Source organism: Mus caroli, unplaced genomic scaffold, assembly GCF_978045245.1.
Source record: "Mus caroli unplaced genomic scaffold, Mus_caroli_1 scaffold_13, whole genome shotgun sequence".
Classification (NCBI taxonomy): domain Eukaryota; kingdom Metazoa; phylum Chordata; class Mammalia; order Rodentia; family Muridae; genus Mus; species Mus caroli.
The window spans coordinates 53,893,939-53,911,254 of record NW_028227268.1 but is presented as its reverse complement, the minus strand read 5'-3'; the positions used below and the strand labels follow the sequence as shown (position 1 = coordinate 53,911,254).

General features: G+C 46.5%; 1 protein-coding gene and 7 non-coding genes across 8 annotated transcripts; 7 read left to right on the top strand and 1 right to left on the bottom strand.

Moving 5' to 3' along the window:
* The first annotated feature begins 317 nt into the window (after positions 1 to 317).
* Trnai-aau (transfer RNA isoleucine (anticodon AAU)) lies at positions 318 to 391 on the top strand. Its single transcript has one exon. It is a non-coding gene; the product is annotated as a tRNA-Ile (tRNA).
* A 403-nt stretch (positions 392 to 794) lies between these two features.
* Trnas-aga (transfer RNA serine (anticodon AGA)) lies at positions 795 to 876 on the top strand. The gene has a single exon. It is a non-coding gene; the product is annotated as a tRNA-Ser (tRNA).
* Positions 877 to 1,171: 295 nt separating this feature from the next.
* Trnat-agu (transfer RNA threonine (anticodon AGU)) lies at positions 1,172 to 1,245 on the top strand. Its single transcript has one exon. It is a non-coding gene; the product is annotated as a tRNA-Thr (tRNA).
* A 2,436-nt stretch (positions 1,246 to 3,681) lies between these two features.
* On the top strand, positions 3,682 to 3,753 carry Trnap-cgg (transfer RNA proline (anticodon CGG)). Its single transcript has one exon. It is a non-coding gene; the product is annotated as a tRNA-Pro (tRNA).
* A 527-nt stretch (positions 3,754 to 4,280) lies between these two features.
* On the top strand, positions 4,281 to 4,352 carry Trnad-guc (transfer RNA aspartic acid (anticodon GUC)). The gene has a single exon. It is a non-coding gene; the product is annotated as a tRNA-Asp (tRNA).
* A 235-nt stretch (positions 4,353 to 4,587) lies between these two features.
* Trnag-ucc (transfer RNA glycine (anticodon UCC)) lies at positions 4,588 to 4,659 on the bottom strand. The gene has a single exon. It is a non-coding gene; the product is annotated as a tRNA-Gly (tRNA).
* A 465-nt stretch (positions 4,660 to 5,124) lies between these two features.
* Trnaw-cca (transfer RNA tryptophan (anticodon CCA)) lies at positions 5,125 to 5,196 on the top strand. The gene has a single exon. It is a non-coding gene; the product is annotated as a tRNA-Trp (tRNA).
* A 4,019-nt stretch (positions 5,197 to 9,215) lies between these two features.
* Positions 9,216 to 15,368, top strand: Aurkb (aurora kinase B). The gene is made up of 8 exons (XM_021177041.2): positions 9,216 to 9,542; positions 11,319 to 11,421; positions 11,502 to 11,571; positions 11,704 to 11,895; positions 12,037 to 12,175; positions 12,264 to 12,412; positions 13,989 to 14,163; positions 14,629 to 15,368. Exons 1-8 carry the CDS (start codon positions 9,495 to 9,497, stop codon positions 14,800 to 14,802), a joined length of 1,050 nt encoding a protein of 349 aa, XP_021032700.1. The 5' UTR covers positions 9,216 to 9,494; the 3' UTR covers positions 14,803 to 15,368.
* The last annotated feature ends 1,948 nt before the right edge of the window (positions 15,369 to 17,316 follow it).

Genomic DNA, 17,316 nt, shown 5'->3' with positions numbered 1-17,316 from the left:
GAGTGGGGTTCATGTCAAATGTCAAATGTTTGGAAATACAGAACAGAAGAGCCAAGGTGGGGCTGGGAGGTGGGGGAGGAGCTGGACCAGGAGGCTGGAATAAATGTTCTTTGGGTTCCCCAGAACCAGACCTCAGGTAGACCTTTGGGCAACGGACAGCAGAGTCCCCTGGTTCTTTGAGTTGCTGCCAAGGTGGCGGTGGGGGAAATCGTCTCGGCTATATTACCTTCATGCCAACGATTTCCTTGTGTATTGTAAAGTTGGAGATTGCTCCAGAACAGACTTGGGAGTGACTTTTGAGTGTCATTCTAGCAGTTGGCCGGTTAGCTCAGTTGGTTAGAGCGTGGTGCTAATAACGCCAAGGTCGCGGGTTCGATCCCCGTACGGGCCAAAGTTGAAATTCTTTTGTTTTTAAATACTTTTACCTAAAATATTAGTTCCTGAGACGTCTAATTACAGAACGCATCGTTTGTAATCTCTTAAATCCTGAACTGTTAGCGCTATATAAGTGGGAAGGAATACATCCCAGAGCCGAGAACGCAGGGAAGTCTGGGTCGCCTTTCCTGCGTCTTCCTTTCCCACGCGATCTTTGCGTGGAAAACCAGAGACTTGGGGAGGATCTGGAAGGAGGGTCTCGAGGATGTTCGGTGTAAAGCCTAAGCATCTGTTCCCGTCCAGCTTTGGCTTTCGTGCCACCTTTCTACCTAACAACATCCAGAGCTAAAAAGATTATGGTTACAGAAAGAACGTGAGAAGTAACAAAGGCTTAGGATAAAAACAACTTCAGAACTTCTGTAGTCGTGGCCGAGTGGTTAAGGCGATGGACTAGAAATCCATTGGGGTCTCCCCGCGCAGGTTCGAATCCTGCCGACTACGTCTAGGAGTTTTTTTTTTCCTTTGCCCTCAGTTTTTAAAAGTTTCGACTGTATTGTAATTGTTTTTGTCCCAGTAAGAGCTGTGCAACACTCAAAATGTCCCTTCAGAGTTCTAGAATCTAAGGTTAATCGTTCATCTCCTTTGAATGTCGAATATTTTAACACTAAAGGGAACCTCATAGACAGAAGGACGAAGCAAACCTAATATATTTCAGGCTACCGGATAGGAAATTGCCATTTGCATTGTGAATCGTATATTCCTGTAGTACATTTTAGTAGAGTGTCTTTTTGTCACTGGCGCCGTGGCTTAGTTGGTTAAAGCGCCTGTCTAGTAAACAGGAGATCCTGGGTTCGAATCCCAGCGGTGCCTTTCTATGTCCTTTGTATCAATGTAGTCTCTTCTGTTTTTAACTGGGTCTAAATAACCTTTACCAATTTTATATAAAAGCAAGCACTGCGGGTCCTAACCTAAGAAGTTCCCCTTTCCCATCCCACTCCTACATAATTCCTCCAATTTCTCAGCCCACCCACTCTGTTATCCTTACTCCTTCCCTATCTCTATTAATTTTATATTTATTTCTTTCTGTTTGAGGCCTCATGGTTTTATACTTTGTAGACAAAGTTATACAGAGTATATGTTAAAATTTGGTGTGGATTCTAGATGCAGTCCTGTAGCAGGCAGGCCTTTCGTGTGCGGTTACGACTCCAACCCATCTGTATCCCCACATGGAGCAGGTAAGGGTGGGATCAGCCAGACTCAACAGGCCTGCCACCGCTGAAGGGCTCAGACCTTCTGGGTAAGAAGTAAGTGGGCACCATGGGAACGGGTCGTGTGGAATGGGAGCCACATGTGAACTGGTGGGGAGTGTTCCTGGCACACTAAGGCTGGGTAGGGAAGGTAGACGTGAACGCTGGAAGGACAAGAAAGGACAGTGAGATGTTGACAGGGCTTACCTAACCTCCTTGGACAGCTCTAGACACCATTCCCATTTGGCCATGTCTGAGTAAAAATGTGGTCTTGAAAGCATTGCTCTCTCTTGGACAAACTAGTGACATGATAGTCACATGTAAGCAAAGGGGTAAGGCAGACCTTTTTCTCAGGATCCTAGGAAGATAATCTCTCAACACAAGACAGGAAGGGCAGGGGCATGCACAAGAGCATGAGAAATAGGTGGCACTTCTTCCTGCATCAGAACAAAGATGCTGGGCAGGGTCAGCTTTCTGTATGACCCCGTAGAAACTTGCTGTGCATTCTAAGGAAGAACAGGCAGCCTGGGACAGGGACGGCACAATAAACACAGATGAAAGGGAATGGAGAGATTACTCAGTGGTTGACTATTGGCTGCTCTTCCAGGGGAATCTGGTTCAGTTCTCAGCTTGTATCTCCAGTTCCAGGGGATGTGACACCCTCTTCTGGTCTCTACAGTCACCAGGCGACATGTACAAGACACCTCCTGCACACATTTTTAAAAATGTGTTAATACTTAGGTGGGCATTGTGGCACGTGCCTGTAAATCTAGCCTTCAGTTCATACACACACACACACACACACACACCAGAGGTGGGCAGTTGCAGGAAGAGAATTCTAGACATGCTTAGGAAATAATATGTCTTAGTAATAGGCAGGGTGTGGATCAAGAAATCCCCTTGCAGAGTACGTAGGCTCCAGGTATAGACCAGCCACTGACTGCATCACATCAACACCTCTTGCCCTATCCACATGGGAATCTGCAAGCTTGGCAGTCCAAAGTTAAACCCTGGACCTGTGACTTTCGGGGTAAAACTTTGGCTCCTACTAAAATGTAACATATTTTCATCAAAGTCTAGATAGAAGGGCATTTTATGGTGTGTAAGAGCACACATTTGTACTTCGTTTTGTAGGAATGTGTGAAGCCTGCTCCTGTTACAGAGAGAAAGGAGACCTAAAACCCCAACGCCAAGAATCTCAGGGGAGAGGCTGGTCAGAGGAGCAAGGCCTCTTTGACTTTGAAGCGCTTGCCTTTGTTTCTCCTCTGGGTGTAATCTGCTGTCTGAGGACAGAATGCGGAAACAGACCTTTTAGGATGTTAATTTATTGCTTTCTCAGATGCTGATTCTGAATAAAGATTCAGTTCCCGGGGTTTATCCATGTTTCGGGCGGCACACAGCCAGTTAACACTAGGAGAAAATGAGAAAGCTAAACAGGAGGGTAGTGGTGGAATCTGATGCTATGAGCTGGGAACCCAGGACCCCAGTGCTAGCAACACTTTCTTGGGATGTCTTCTTGGTCTGTCATCACTCTCTTTGTTCTGACTTCTGGCTGGGTGTTGATAGGCAGTGTGGACAGATGGTAGGCTACTGAAGAGTCTACTCCCGGTCCGTCGCTAAAGACTAACGTGGAGATGGCGAGAAAACCTGTAGTTCACCCATGGAGTTCGGGACGCGGCCCCCGGAGCGTTCCCAAACCAAGCGGTTCCGTTGATTAAAGTCAAAGCTCAGTACAGGAGGCTGGGCCGGAGGACCACAGGCAGGGCAAGGAAGAGCGGAGACCTTAGGGTACGGAACCGCACCGGACGTAGCGAAGTCGCCGTCTCTGGTGGCAGAGAGGCCTGGCGGAGAGACGAGGGGACGACCTAGCCGACACTCTTACTTCCAGGGAGGAGTCGGGACTCTTGGCGGGCGCCCAGCAGTGCATCTCTAGATTTTGTTTTGCAGGGCTTCGCAGTGGGTGGTCCCGCAGCGCGCCTTCCCTCAAGGGCTGGTGTCACCCGGACCGTAGCAAAAGTCTTACGACCTCTATGGGCGTCTGTAGAGCAGGTCACACGTCGGCTCGTTGGTCTAGGGGTATGATTCTCGCTTCGGGTGCGAGAGGTCCCGGGTTCAAATCCCGGACGAGCCCCATCTTGCCCTTTTTTTTTTTTTTTTTTTTTGCTTTCCTTTCCGGAGTGCTACTGCGTAGGCAGCAAGCCCTTTGAGGGCTCTTACCAGTGAGCATTTCGGTGGCAGGAAAGTCAGCGTAGTCCTAGCTGGCGTTGCCAGCGCGAGCGAATCGGCGTCCACTCTTAGTCAAGTCGCTCAATTTCTCCCCTCCGCTCGCTTGCTAGGTATCTCACCTTGGAATCCACAGGTTGGTATCAGGTTGACTGATGTCCGTTTTGGGATTGCGAATGACAGGCGATGAGGGGCGGGAGGTATTCTAGGTCTTCTTGAAGAGCTAGGGATCATCAGAACTTGAATTTCGACAGTTTTGAAGACCGTCTGTGCCCTTCAATCACTCCTGCTGTTTTCGGACTTCTTGGGGACCCGCAAATATCTGATGATATTCAGATTACTACTGAATATCCAAAAAGAAAAGGCCGCATAGCCCGGGCTTCGATATAGATAGAACCCAGATCAGGGATCTAGAAGGAGCTCTCTTCAACTTACTCCTCGTTAGTATAGTGGTGAGTATCCCCGCCTGTCACGCGGGAGACCGGGGTTCGATTCCCCGACGGGGAGAAGTTCCTTTTTTTTTTTTTCCTTCCAGTCGTAGTTGGAGAAAGCTGAGGTTGGGCGTATAGCATAGGATACACACAAAGAAGAAAGAATAAAGCACCCACATGGCAGAAAAAAGACAAATGACCAGGGTTATGGAGAAGTGGCAATCATGCCTCTGTTGACTCCTAGATTTGGAGGAAAAGATTTCTTCGAATATTTTAGACGCACTGATTTCGGTAAGAAAAAAGTTCGCTGCTGCGTTGGCCGGGAATCGAACCCGGGTCAACTGCTTGGAAGGCAGCTATGCTCACCACTATACCACCAACGCAGGTGGAGACCATCTCTGCAGGGATCATATTTATATGTATCTTCCTGCTAACGCTTACAGTTATTTTGTCAATTTATGTGATTATGTGAAAAATAGAAACAAGAAAAGCAACTTCCAGAGAAACTAACCGAGATTTTTTTTTTCGTTGTTTTAGTCATTTGCACAACTGGGATTAAATGTAAAACTCTGTTTAGGAGTCTAGACAGGATGACATTTATCTCTAGAAAAAAACGTTCCAAACATAGAAGTCGCTTCTTTGAGTGAGCTAAGTGTGGCTCAAAGTTAAAGAGTTAGTCTTTCTGCCCAGCGCCAAGGAGCCATTTCATCCTTTCCATGTGAGCGCGAACCTCTCCGAAGCTGAGAACCAGGAGAGCAAAGCCGGAGTCCCAGCCGGAAGAAAATCATCCGCAGTTACTGCGGTTGAAGCTTCTGTTCACAACACCCACAACGATTGGGCCATAGGGAGGCCTCGTGGCGCAACGGTAGCGCGTCTGACTCCAGATCAGAAGGTTGCGTGTTCAAATCACGTCGGGGTCATCTGTGTTCTTTATTTTCTAATTACCTGACCTCTTTAATAGTACATTAAAGGAAGAAAAGGAAAATTACTACCCACTATATCGAGACTTTCCTCTCCTTAATGCTGCTAAGACATGTCGAGAGTTTTATGCCTTTTTCTGATTTTTGCCAAAATAACCATGCCTTTAATATAATAAATAGTTAACAGAAATTGTTAATGAACAGTCCCCACAACTCTTCTTTAGATATTGCACTTATGATACGTCAATAAACATTCTTTATTCGGGGGAAAAAGAAAAAGAAAAAAAAATGTAGCAATAGTCTATCACTTTAAAAATAATAATAGCTACTTATATTACCTGTTTTCACTTTGATATATATATATACCTGTTTATATATATATATTACCTGTTTTCACTTTGATTAATTCTTGTTTACTGGTGTCCACAATTTTGTACCGTTGTTTTTGCTCAACAGGTTTTTTTGTTTTGTTTTGTTTTGTTTTGTTTTGTTTTGTTTTTTTTGTTTTTTCCTACGAAGGGCTGAAATTTCATGCATCTGGGAAGGGTCAGAAGAATTTTGGATATCCAAAGCTCTGACATATACACTGTATTAAAAATATAATTCCTTATAATTTAAGCGACAATCAAAAATTTGATGACATAGCTGGGCAGTGGTGGTATACGTCTTTAATCCCAGCACTTGGGAGCCAGAGGCAGGCAGATTTCTGAGTTCTGCTCTACAGAGTGAGTTCCAGGACAGCCAGGGCTACACAGAGAAACCCTGTCTTGAAAAACCAAAAAAGAAAAAAAAAAAAAAATTGATGACAGTTGTGATAAAGTATTAAGCAACTTTTCTGACGTTGAACATTTAAAATTTGCCACCACTGTAGCCCCTTCTGCTTGTTTGTTTGATCTGGGTTGTTGGAGGGTTGTTGGGTCTTTGGTTTTTTCCATGAGCTTCTCCTGTAGCCCAGGCTAGCCAGGAACCTTAAGTAGCTGACTCTGACCCCCTCATCCTGCTCTCTGCACTTCCACAAGCACTGACCTTACAAGCAGCGCTCACTCCCAGCTCACATTTATTTATTTACTTACTTACTTATTTACCTTTATTGAATAAGCTCTGTGGTGTGAATTCCTGGGATTTCAGTTTTGGGGTAGAGGTTTTTCTTAGCTGTCCTACTGGCTTCAAAGGATATGAAACTTTTTCAAGCATAAGTGAACTTTTTTCTTCTTTGTCCCCACCCCCGACCCCACCTTCAGGACTCTAGTGTTGGTGTCTGGTATTTAAAATTTTTAAATCTGTTGTTGGGGTGTGGTTGCCAGCCCTGAGTCCCCTTTACTATATTTCGAGAGACTGAGGAAGTCAAAGATTTTCCGCCCGCACCCAGGGCAGAAGGATTTCAAATCCATCAGGATCAAGAACAAAGAAGAATAATGTGAAGTTCAAGGTTTGCTGTATCTTTACAGCCTGGTCATCACACACAAGAAGAGGGTAGAAAGGCTAAAGTAGTCTCTGCCCTGTGGTTTGGCAGTGAAGGAATTGAAATAAGCCAGATATCTGCATTTGACTATTAAAAACCCCAAAAAGTCAAAAATAAAATAAAATAAAAAGTACAATAAAGTAAAATTCAAGTCCAGCTGTTCTGTTTTGTTATTTTTATTTTACTATTTTGTAATCCTGGCTTGGAATTTACTGTGCAAATCACATTGGTCTTGTACTTGGAGTGATCCCCCTGCCTCTGCCTCCAAAGTGCTGGGATTACAGGTATAAATGAGCCACCATAGAGTGGGTCTGAATTTCTTAAAGTGCTTTTGGTCAACCCTGAATATAAATGTTACTTCTCCCTGCTTCTCTCTGGGGGCCAGAACCACTAAGTTTTCAGCCTTCAAGTTGTTTTTAAAAGGAAAAAACCAAAACAGCAGAACAAAGCAGGAAGTGAAAGAGAAACCCAAGCTAGCAAACTCTGCTACCCAACCCATCTCCCCACCACATGCACACAAATGCACACAAGCCCTGTCTTCCCAGAAAGATGGCTTCCTGTCCTAACTCTTCTTTGCTCCACTAACTATAGCTCTGTCGTGTGGCAGGGGTTCCAGATGAGGAATTCGGGCCTCAGAATACGACCCACACAGCAGAGGCCTGCCCTGCCAAGTAGAATCTACGTTACCTTTTCTGCCTTCCCTCCTGGGCCTTGCCCTGTCTCATGCCAGACCAGTCACTCTGTCACATGTACCAAGACAGTGGCATACAGTGGACTAGTCTTTGTTGCAGAAGTTGTATATGCCAGAGCTTTGGAGTCCCAAAAGAGTTATGAACTTCCTGGCCACATGAAATGTCAGCCCTTAGTGTGAAAGTAGTGAAAATACCCCTCGTGGCCACCTTCAGTGTGACTTGGCCAGCAGAGGCCATCTCTACCATGACTCAAGGAATATAAGAAAAACCAAGAGCTAATTCGTCGGGAATTGCTAACGTATAGAATTAGAAAATGGATTATATATATATATATATATATATATATATATATATATATATATATATGGAGTAAACAGCTCACACTGTAGCCTGGAGCTCCTAGCAATCCTCCTGCCTCAGGCTCCAGAGTGCTAGAATTACAAGCCTACTGTCCGAAACCTTTCAGGATTTTTAAGAACAAAATAGTAAGGACACATAAGCAAAAAATGTGCAAGAGAGTGGATTTTGGGTGTGCCTAGCCCAGAAATGTAGACCATGCCACTGGCTGAAAGCTCTTCCTAGGAAAACAGGATACTTAAGAAAATACAAACGGAAGAAACGAACTGGGCTTGTCAGTGGTGCAGTGAGATAATTAGAAATTCAAGGCCAGTCTGGGCTGAACTAAAGGCCAACTTGGGCTGGACAGAGAGACCTTGTCTTGAATAAACAAAAACCAAATACAAAACAGACAGGTAGGATAGAGAACCCAGAAATGCAGTTTCCAATTCATGATTTATACACCCACAGATTCAACTGTTATCTGTCTGTCTGTCTGTCTAACCTACACCTCTATCCATCCCATCTAGAAGATTGTATCTGCATTGAGTAGTAGACTTTCCCCGCATCATATTCCCTAACCTAGGTCTTACTGCTGTCTCACAGTGTTTTTGTTGTATTAGGTAGTTAGGTGATCTAGGAATTAATCAATGAAGCCTAGAGAATTACAAACCCTATGCAAGCAAATACTGTGTCATATACAATATTATGTCTGTGTATGTAATAGACCTAAGCATCTGCTTGAATTGAATATTATGGGGCATTGTAAAGGCAGTACACCAAAGATACAGAAAAAAGATTGTACTTTCAAAGATCATATTAAGGGTGGCATCTAAATTTTCGTGTAAACCAGACAATTTAACCAAGGCCTTCGGAAAGAACTCGGTCATATTAATGTTTACTCTACATATTTTATTTATATATAATTATTATTTTAGGGTCTTTAAGACAGAGTTCCACAGTTTAAATCCACCTCCCTCCCAGCTCCTCTCACCCTACTCTTTCATTCTCAAGCCCTTATTATTCCTCCCCCGCAACACCCCAACACACACCACACCACCACCACCACCACCACCACACACATACACACACATACACACACACACACACACACACACACACACACACACACACACACACACACACACACACACTTTTCTAGCTCCCTACCTCCCCCCAGGGTTTCTCTGTGTAACCCTGGCTGACCAGGAACTCGCTTTGTAGACCAGGCTAAGTCTCGAAGTCACGAATCCACGTGCCTCGGCCTCCCGAGTGCTGGGGTTAAGGGCGTACGCACTACTACCGCCCAATTTAAATATTTAATTTTTTATAACTAGAAAAAAGAGCGTGCACATCTTGGGACACAGTTTCTAACTAGTAAAAAGACGCCTCTTAGGCCACACCTTCGTTCTGTTTCAGTGACTACGTCACAAAAAAAGTAGCCAATGAGAGTGGGCTGAGTGGCGGCTCAGCCAATGGACCTAGAGCGGGAGATTCGAAAGCGTCCGGGTCGCGGCGTAAACCGGTTCTCCGTGTGCGAGCGCCTAGCGGCGTAGGCTGCGGCTTTGCAGGGGACTGCGGGGGCTGCAGCGATCCACGGGGCTGATCGGGTTCCGTTGGGCGGGTCCACGTGCCCGCCGATCCGCCTGGAAGGAGAGGTGCAGGAGTACCCCCGACCTTGGCTGCCTGCTGACTCGCTTCCTTCCGCCCGCCCAGGCTTGCACTCCCCACGGATCTGCCTCTGCACCTCTTGCCTTCGCTGTTGTTTCCCTCTCTGCCCAGCTCCCCTCCCGCTCTCGCCCTGGAGAATGGCTCAGAAGGAGAACGCCTACCCATGGCCCTACGGCTCAAAGACGGTAAGGTCCTGGCCACATTCCCCGCCCCACGTCCCCCGGAAGAAGAGTCCATGAAGATAGAGGCTGGGTCTTGCAAATGGCCGGACTCTAAGCGTTTCCGACGTGTGGGCCTCAAGAATTTGCTTGCAAAACTCAGTCTGATCACTTGCAGTCTTACCGTAGCAGATGTTGCCAACCTGAATCTGAGGGCTTCGGTAGAGCTGAGCCTGCTCGTCACGTACAATAATAGTGGGGACTGAGCAAACATCATCGTGCTTTCGGGTCGTGAATCTCACTCTCGAGTCTGAAAAAATTAACTACACAGGAAATAGATTATAGAATAGAAGGTTACGGTTTAAAAAGTTCCGAATGGTCTAAATATTTATGTACGGCCCTGGGTATGAAACCCACAGCTTCCAAGTTGTAATGTACCATCCATAACTACACTCCAGCTTTGGAATTTATCGTACTGAGTGGTGGAAGTAAGAATCCAAGTAGATTTGAAATGCTGTGTGTATGTGCGTGAGTGTGCACCACACTGGAGATAGTAAGCACGGTGGTGCACACCTGTAATACAGCACACCCGTAACGCACTTGGCTATATGATGGGACCCTGTGGTCACCCCCAGATGAAGAGCGCTTCACTGTATATATTCTGTTCCCTGTTGGTGGGACCTGAGCATCCTGGACAGTCTATCTCTTTCTTTGTCCCAGCTTCCTCCTCTGTGGAGCCCTGAGTCAAACTGACAAGCGTGGAGTCTGTTACTTTTACCCTGATTTACTATCACAGGAAAATATCTATTACTCAGAGAACTTTGAAAGTGAAGTGACCCAAGTGTAAACATATCTTTTATTCTCCTGGCCTAATTTGTCATCCCCGAGAGTCACAGTGTGATCAAATATCCTCCACCCCCTCTTAGGCCATCAGTATCCCTATGGTCTGTTCCTAGAAAGAGATGAAGTTGTGTTTCAACTTCACAAGCTCAGGCTCTTACATAAGCCTGGGTGGTGTGTTTAGAACTATCCAGGCCGGGCAGTGATGTGCCTGCGGTGGGCTGGGGTCAGGGGAATTAGTAAGTGGTATAGTAGCCTCTTGCCTTGGGTTGTTTTGTCATTCGTTCATTTACTTTGCTTTTTAATTTTTTTGTGGAGGGTGATGTTAAAACAAGGTCTTCTAGCTGGGCGGTGGTAACGCACTCCTTTAATCCCAGCACTTGGGAAGCAGAGGCAGGCGGATCTCTTAGTTCGAGGCCAGCCTGGTCTGCAAAGTGAGTTCCAGGACAGCCAGGGCTACACAGAGAAACCCTGTCTCAAAAAACAAAACAAAATAAGGTCTTCTTTAGCTCAGGCTGCAGGCTGGCCTTGAACTCCTAATCAGGAGCCTCCACCTCCTTAGTGCTGGGGTTGTGGATGTGTGCTGGATGCTCTTAAGTTGTTTCATTTTTTTATTCATTTTATTTTTGTAAGTTACTTTTGTTTTTCTCAAGACAGTTTCACTAAGTAGCTCATCCTGGAACTCAGTCTGTAGAGCAGGCTGGCCTAAAACTCAAAGATCTCCCTGCCTCTGCCTGCAAGTGTATGCCACTGCTGCTGGCTGCCAGTTGTTTCTTAATAACCCCTTTCACGTGGAGCAATGAGTGGATTCTTGGCTAAGCAGGCAGACCATGCTGTATCAGTATTGTTCTGTGAACTGTGAGTGGACGGGTTCTTTAGCAAGCAGCTGAAATGCGCCTTGTAGTACATTCTGGCCGTGTTACGGGGACAAGGACGCCCTCAGAGTCACCCTTTGTTCCTCAGCCTCAGTCTGGCCTGAACACGTTGTCCCAGAGAGTCCTACGGAAGGAGCCCGCCACGACATCTGCGCTTGCCCTCGTGAACCGGTCCAACAGCCAGTCCACAGGTACCTTGGACGATGGGGAAGGGGACAGGGGGACTGGGAATGTCAAAGGATGGACTCAAAACATAACTCTCTCTCCTTAGCTGCCCCTGGCCAGAAGTTGGCTGAGAACAAGAGTCAGGGCTCCACTGCCTCGCAAGGATCCCAGAACAAGTAGGGCAACTTGAACAGTGATGGGGTAGAAATGGGGGAGGATAAGGGGAGCACGGATAGTGAGAGATCAGCCACCCGGAGACTCTGAGCCAGCCAGCTAACTCCTCCCCACATCCCCGCTCTTCTAATCAGGCAGCCTTTCACTATTGACAACTTTGAGATTGGGCGTCCTTTGGGCAAAGGCAAATTTGGAAACGTGTACTTGGCTCGGGAGAAGAAGAGCCGTTTCATCGTGGCACTCAAGATCCTCTTCAAGTCTCAGATTGAGAAGGAGGGAGTGGAGCACCAGCTTCGCCGAGAGATCGAAATCCAGGCGCACCTGAAGTATGCTGTCACCCCTGACCCTGGTCCCTCTGCTAACGGGATCACCTCACACCACTGTCTCTGTCTTACTCCGCCTAGACCACCTGCCCCACCCAGCTCCTAGACGCAGCCTGAAGCTTCTTTTCTCCTTGCATCCCCCAGACATCCCAACATCCTTCAACTCTACAACTACTTCTACGACCAGCAGAGGATCTACTTGATCCTGGAATACGCCCCGCGCGGGGAACTCTACAAGGAACTGCAGAAGTGTCGGACCTTCGATGAGCAGAGGACTGCCACGGTCAGGGCCTACCTGGTGTGTGGGATCTAGTGCCTGGGCCGTTGCTGGAAACAGGGGGCCTGATTGCCTGTTGTGTGGACCCTCACAGATCATGGAGGAACTGTCAGATGCCCTGACGTACTGCCATAAGAAGAAGGTGATTCACAGAGACATAAAGCCGGAGAACTTGCTGTTAGGTCTGCAGGGAGAACTGAAGATTGCAGATTTCGGCTGGTCGGTGCATGCCCCATCCCTGAGGTATGGAGGGACTTGGGGGGCTGTTCCTGATGTGAGGCTGTGAAGTTCTTTACAAAAGTCTTCAGTGTCTTGTTCCTCAGGAACATTTGGGTTGGTTTTTTTTTTTTGTTTTTTTGTTTTTTGTTTTCTCCTTGCGGTATAGACTTAGTGATATCTTTACAGAAATAGGTGACTCAAGAATTCATGCCCTAGCCGGGTGGTGGTGGCGCACGCCTTTAATCCCAGCACTCGGGAGGCAGAGGCAGGCGGATTTCTGAGTTCGAGGCCAGCCTGGACTACAAAGTGAGTTCCAGGACAGCCAGGGCTATACAGAGAAACCCTGTCTCGAAAAAAAAAAAAAAAAAAAGAATTCATGCCCTAGCCGGGCGGTGGTGGTGGCACACGCCTTTAATGCCAGCACTTGGGAGGCAGAGGCAGGTGGATTTCTGAGTTCAAGGCCAGGCTGGTCTACAAAGTGAGTTTAGGACAGCCAGGGCTATACAGAGAAACCCTGTCTCGAAAAAAGAAAACAAACAAAAAAGAATTCATGCCCTAAATGTTCTACTTTTTTTTTTTTTTAATTAAATATAGTGGACCCTCCCTCATCACGTTGTTGAAAAAGCTCCCACTCTACTGACTGAGAACTGATTGGTTGGTTGAGACAGGATCTGGTCTTACGTAGCACAGGATGACTTCAAACTCATTACATAGCCAAAGATAACTTTAACTTCTGATTCTCCTTGCCTCTGCCTCCAAACATACTAGGATTACAGGCATGTATCACCATGCCAAGTTTACCCTTGCAAAATCCTGTTCTTTTTAAAAGGAAATATGGTCTCCCTATGTTGCCTTAAAGGTCCAGGTTTAAGTGAGTGGCTGGTATTCCAGGCGTACCCTACAGTGCCTGCTTACCCATGTCACATTTTATTTGGTTTGGTTTTAGGGTATTGGGGGTGGAATGGAGGGTCTTACCTCTGCTAGGCTCCATGCTAGCTCTCTGACTCACCTACAGGCTTCAGAACCTCTTCCCAAGAGTACCCTGCAGCCCAAGATGGCCTCAAACTGACAATTTTATGTCAGCTGCTCAAGTGTTGGGATTAAGCCAGGTGTTGTGGCACACACCCATAAATCCAGCTGTAGGGAGGCAGTGGTAGTCAGGGTAACAGATGAAGTCAAGGCCAGTGAGTTCCAGGCCAGCAAAGGCGAGAGAGAGAGAGAGAGAGAGAGAGAGAGAGAGAGAGAGAGAGAGAGAGAGAGAGAGAAAGAGAGACCCCTTTATTGTTTAATTCTTCAGAGTATTGCACAGTAAAATATCTAATCTGATTTATTTAAGTCGCATATGTTTGGTGGGTGTTGGTATTTTTGTTTTTTTCCTTGACGTAAGCATTGCCCTTGTCTCTGATTATTTATTAAGATTAAGATAATTCATTATTTGTGACCATGCTGGTGCCGTGCATGTCCACCTCTGGCTTTTATCATTACCACCTCTTACTCGAGAGTGCATCCTGGGGTCTCTGGGACGCTCACTGTCAAGTAAAGAGAAAAGAGAAGCCATCTGATTTCTGGGACTCTCTTCCCTCTTCCCTCATCCCACCAGGAGGAAGACCATGTGCGGCACGCTGGACTATCTGCCCCCAGAGATGATTGAGGGGCGCATGCATAATGAAATGGTAGATCTATGGTGCATCGGGGTGCTCTGCTATGAACTGATGGTGGGGAACCCACCCTTCGAGAGCCCTAGCCACAGTGAGACGTATCGTCGGATTGTCAAGGTGCGATAGCCTTTGTGTACTGTAGGAGCCAGGGTCTGGGGACACTCAAAGTGGATGCACACAGCTCTGCAGAAATGTTCCTGCTTTGTGAATACTTTTTACTTATTCTCTGACAACTTGTACGTGTATGTAATATACCTTGATCATATCCACCCCTAACGACACTTCCCACTCCCCTGGACTCCTCCCCAACACGTGCCCAGCCTGCTTTCACAGCTTCTTTCTTTTTATAGCCCCACTGAGGACAGTTAGTGTTGCCTGCATGAGCACCAGCAACCTACCTGTTCCATGCTCTCAAAAAAAAAAAAAAAGAAAAAAAAAACGAACAATGCCTCCTTTCCCCTAGCTGCCGTCCACTGCCAATAACCCCTCTCTGAGGGTGTCCTCGCGCTCCTGACGGGATGGGTAGTCAGAAGAATGTGGTCAGGGTAACACAAGTGACACCTTTCTTTTCTCCACCTGCAGGTGGACCTGAAGTTCCCCTCTTCTGTGCCTTCAGGGGCCCAGGACCTCATCTCCAAGCTGCTCAAACATAACCCCTGGCAACGGCTGCCCCTGGCGGAGGTTGCAGCTCACCCTTGGGTCCAGGCCAACTCACGGAGGGTTCTGCCTCCCTCTGCCCTTAAGCCTGCTCCTTGATTTTTGTCCCTGTCATTTCTCAGTGTTCTTTGTCTGTCTGTGTATGTGTCCTGAGAAGGGGGTGGGAATTGAAAACTATTCCTAGCTCCAGTTCTAGGGGATCTGATCTCTCTTCTAACCTCTACAGGCAAAATTAGGCACCCCTGTGGTACACATATATGCAAGCCAAACACATGAAGTTACTTACAAACAAACAAACAAACAAACACACAGATAGTGCTGGAGAGATGGCTCAGAGAGATGGCTTGGCAGTTAAAAGCACTGGCTGCTCTTCCCAGGAACCTAGAACTCAATTCTAGCACTACATGGTGCTTACAACCACTGTCTGTAACACCCAGTCCTGGGGAATCTGGGGCCTTTGAGCCTCTGCAGGCACTAGGCATGAATGTGGTATACATGTATGCAGGCAAAACAGCCATGCACTGACTTTTAAGAAACCCTCTAATCTGATTCCTTTCAATTTGTCAAATGTTGAATGTTATTTTAAAAATATTATAAGCCATTTAATACAATTTTTCTTTGAAACATGGTATAGCCTAGTCTGTCTTAAATTCAGAAAAATTATGAAGAACAAAACATTTTATAATAAAGTCTTAAATGTTTCATGTTTTTGAATACTGTGGTAGTCTGAATATGCTGGGCCCAGGGGGTGACATGATCAGGAGGTATGACCTTGTTGGAGGAGGTGTCTCACTGGGGGGGGGGGGGGGGGGCTTTGAGACCCTTAGACAGAAGTTGATACCAGGGTTGGGGTATTGCTATGATAGGCCTGACCATGCTTTTGTTTGGAGGAATGTGTGTTAGGCCTTTGTAAGGAAGTGGAATGTTCTAAGTGGGGCTTAATAGGCCGTCCTGTGAGAATATAGGAGATGGTGGAACCGAGAGCCATTTGAACTGTAGAAGCCTGTTGCCTCGAGAGGTTTCAAAGAAGAATTTTAGAATGTGGCCTAGAGCCTGTTCTTGTGATGTTTTGGTGAAGAATGTGGCTGCTTTTGTACCCCTGTCTGAAGAGTTTGCCAGAGTATAAGGTGAAGAGATTCAAATTAATTCCATTGACAAAAGAAGTTTCAAAAAAGCCCAGCAGAGACTCTGACCTCTGGCTTACTCTCATGACAAGCATTCTGATGAAACATAGCAAGCTCAGAAAGGAGACATAGAAAATGCACGGTTCATAAAGTGAAGGGGCAGGAAGCCAGATCCTGTGTTCAGGGCTAGTAAATGGAACCACGGGAGCGGTGACCTTGGCAAGCTCCCACCCAGATAGACCGTGAAGCTTTACAGTTGGACAAGGGGTGGTTATGTTGTGTTAGGTGTTCTTAACCTGGTTAATGGTGGACTTTTTTTTTTTTTTGAGGCAGGGTTTCTCTGTGTAGCCCTGGCTGTCCTGGAACTCACTCTGTAGACCAGGCTGGCCTCGAACTCAGAAATCTGCCTGCCTCTACCTCCCAAGTGCTGGGATTAAAGGCATGTGCCACCACTGCCCAGCAATGTTGGACTTTTGATCTAGAGTGATCTACAATCCAGAAATGGAGGACATAGGCTTTTTTTTTTTTTTTTTTTTTTAAGATCGATTTATTTATTATATGTAAGTACACTGTAGCTGTCTTCAGACACTCCAGAAGAGGGCATCAGATTTCGTTACGGATGGTTGTGAGCCACCATGTGGTTGCTAGGATTTGAACTCGGGACCTTTGGAAGAGCAGTCGGTGCTCTTAACCACTGAGCCATCTCACCAGCCCCGGACATAGGCTTTTAATACAGATCTTGTGGAACAGTGGCCATGAAAAGCTTTGGCCCAGACATGGTAGTCCACAGTTTTAATCCCAGGAGATAGGCAAGTTCTAGGTGAACTAAAGCCTAAATCCAGGTGTGGTGGTACACAACTTGATCACAACATTCAGGCGACAGAGCCATGCAGATCTTAGTTCAAGGACAATCTATAGAGAAGTTCCAGGACAGCCAAGCTTAGGCCGTGAAGGAGGTGGAAAACAGAAAGCTGGTGATAATGCAATGGGGGGGTGGGGGGTTTCCAGCTCCAGCAAAAAGCAGAACTCAGCAGCTTTGGCCATGTGGCTCTGGCTTTAGAGTCAAGAATTGAAGGGACTACTGGGACAGTTGACAGTTGATGGAACTAAGACACTGGCATCACTAAGGTGTAATCTGAGAAGTGTTTTCTGAGAGCACAACACTGCAGCTAGACTTGGTAATGTGTAAGAGTCATCCAGGTGGTACTGGTTTTGAAGGTATGAAGAGGTTGTGAAGAGCAGCTGAGGCTTGGCACTGTGAGAGACCATGGAAGGCCGTTAGTGGAGGTGCAGGCTCAATTGCAGTTGATGGCCCAGGACTAAAGGGGCCATGCAAAGAGGTTGGCACCATTAAGGGAACCTATGAGAGGTCATTTGTAAAACCTGGTTGCAGTGGAAGACCCCAGCATATTGGAGAGGCCAGTACCGTGGATGACAATCAAGAACAGCTGCAGCAGTAGAGTGGAGTCAACTAGAGCCTTGAGTGCTA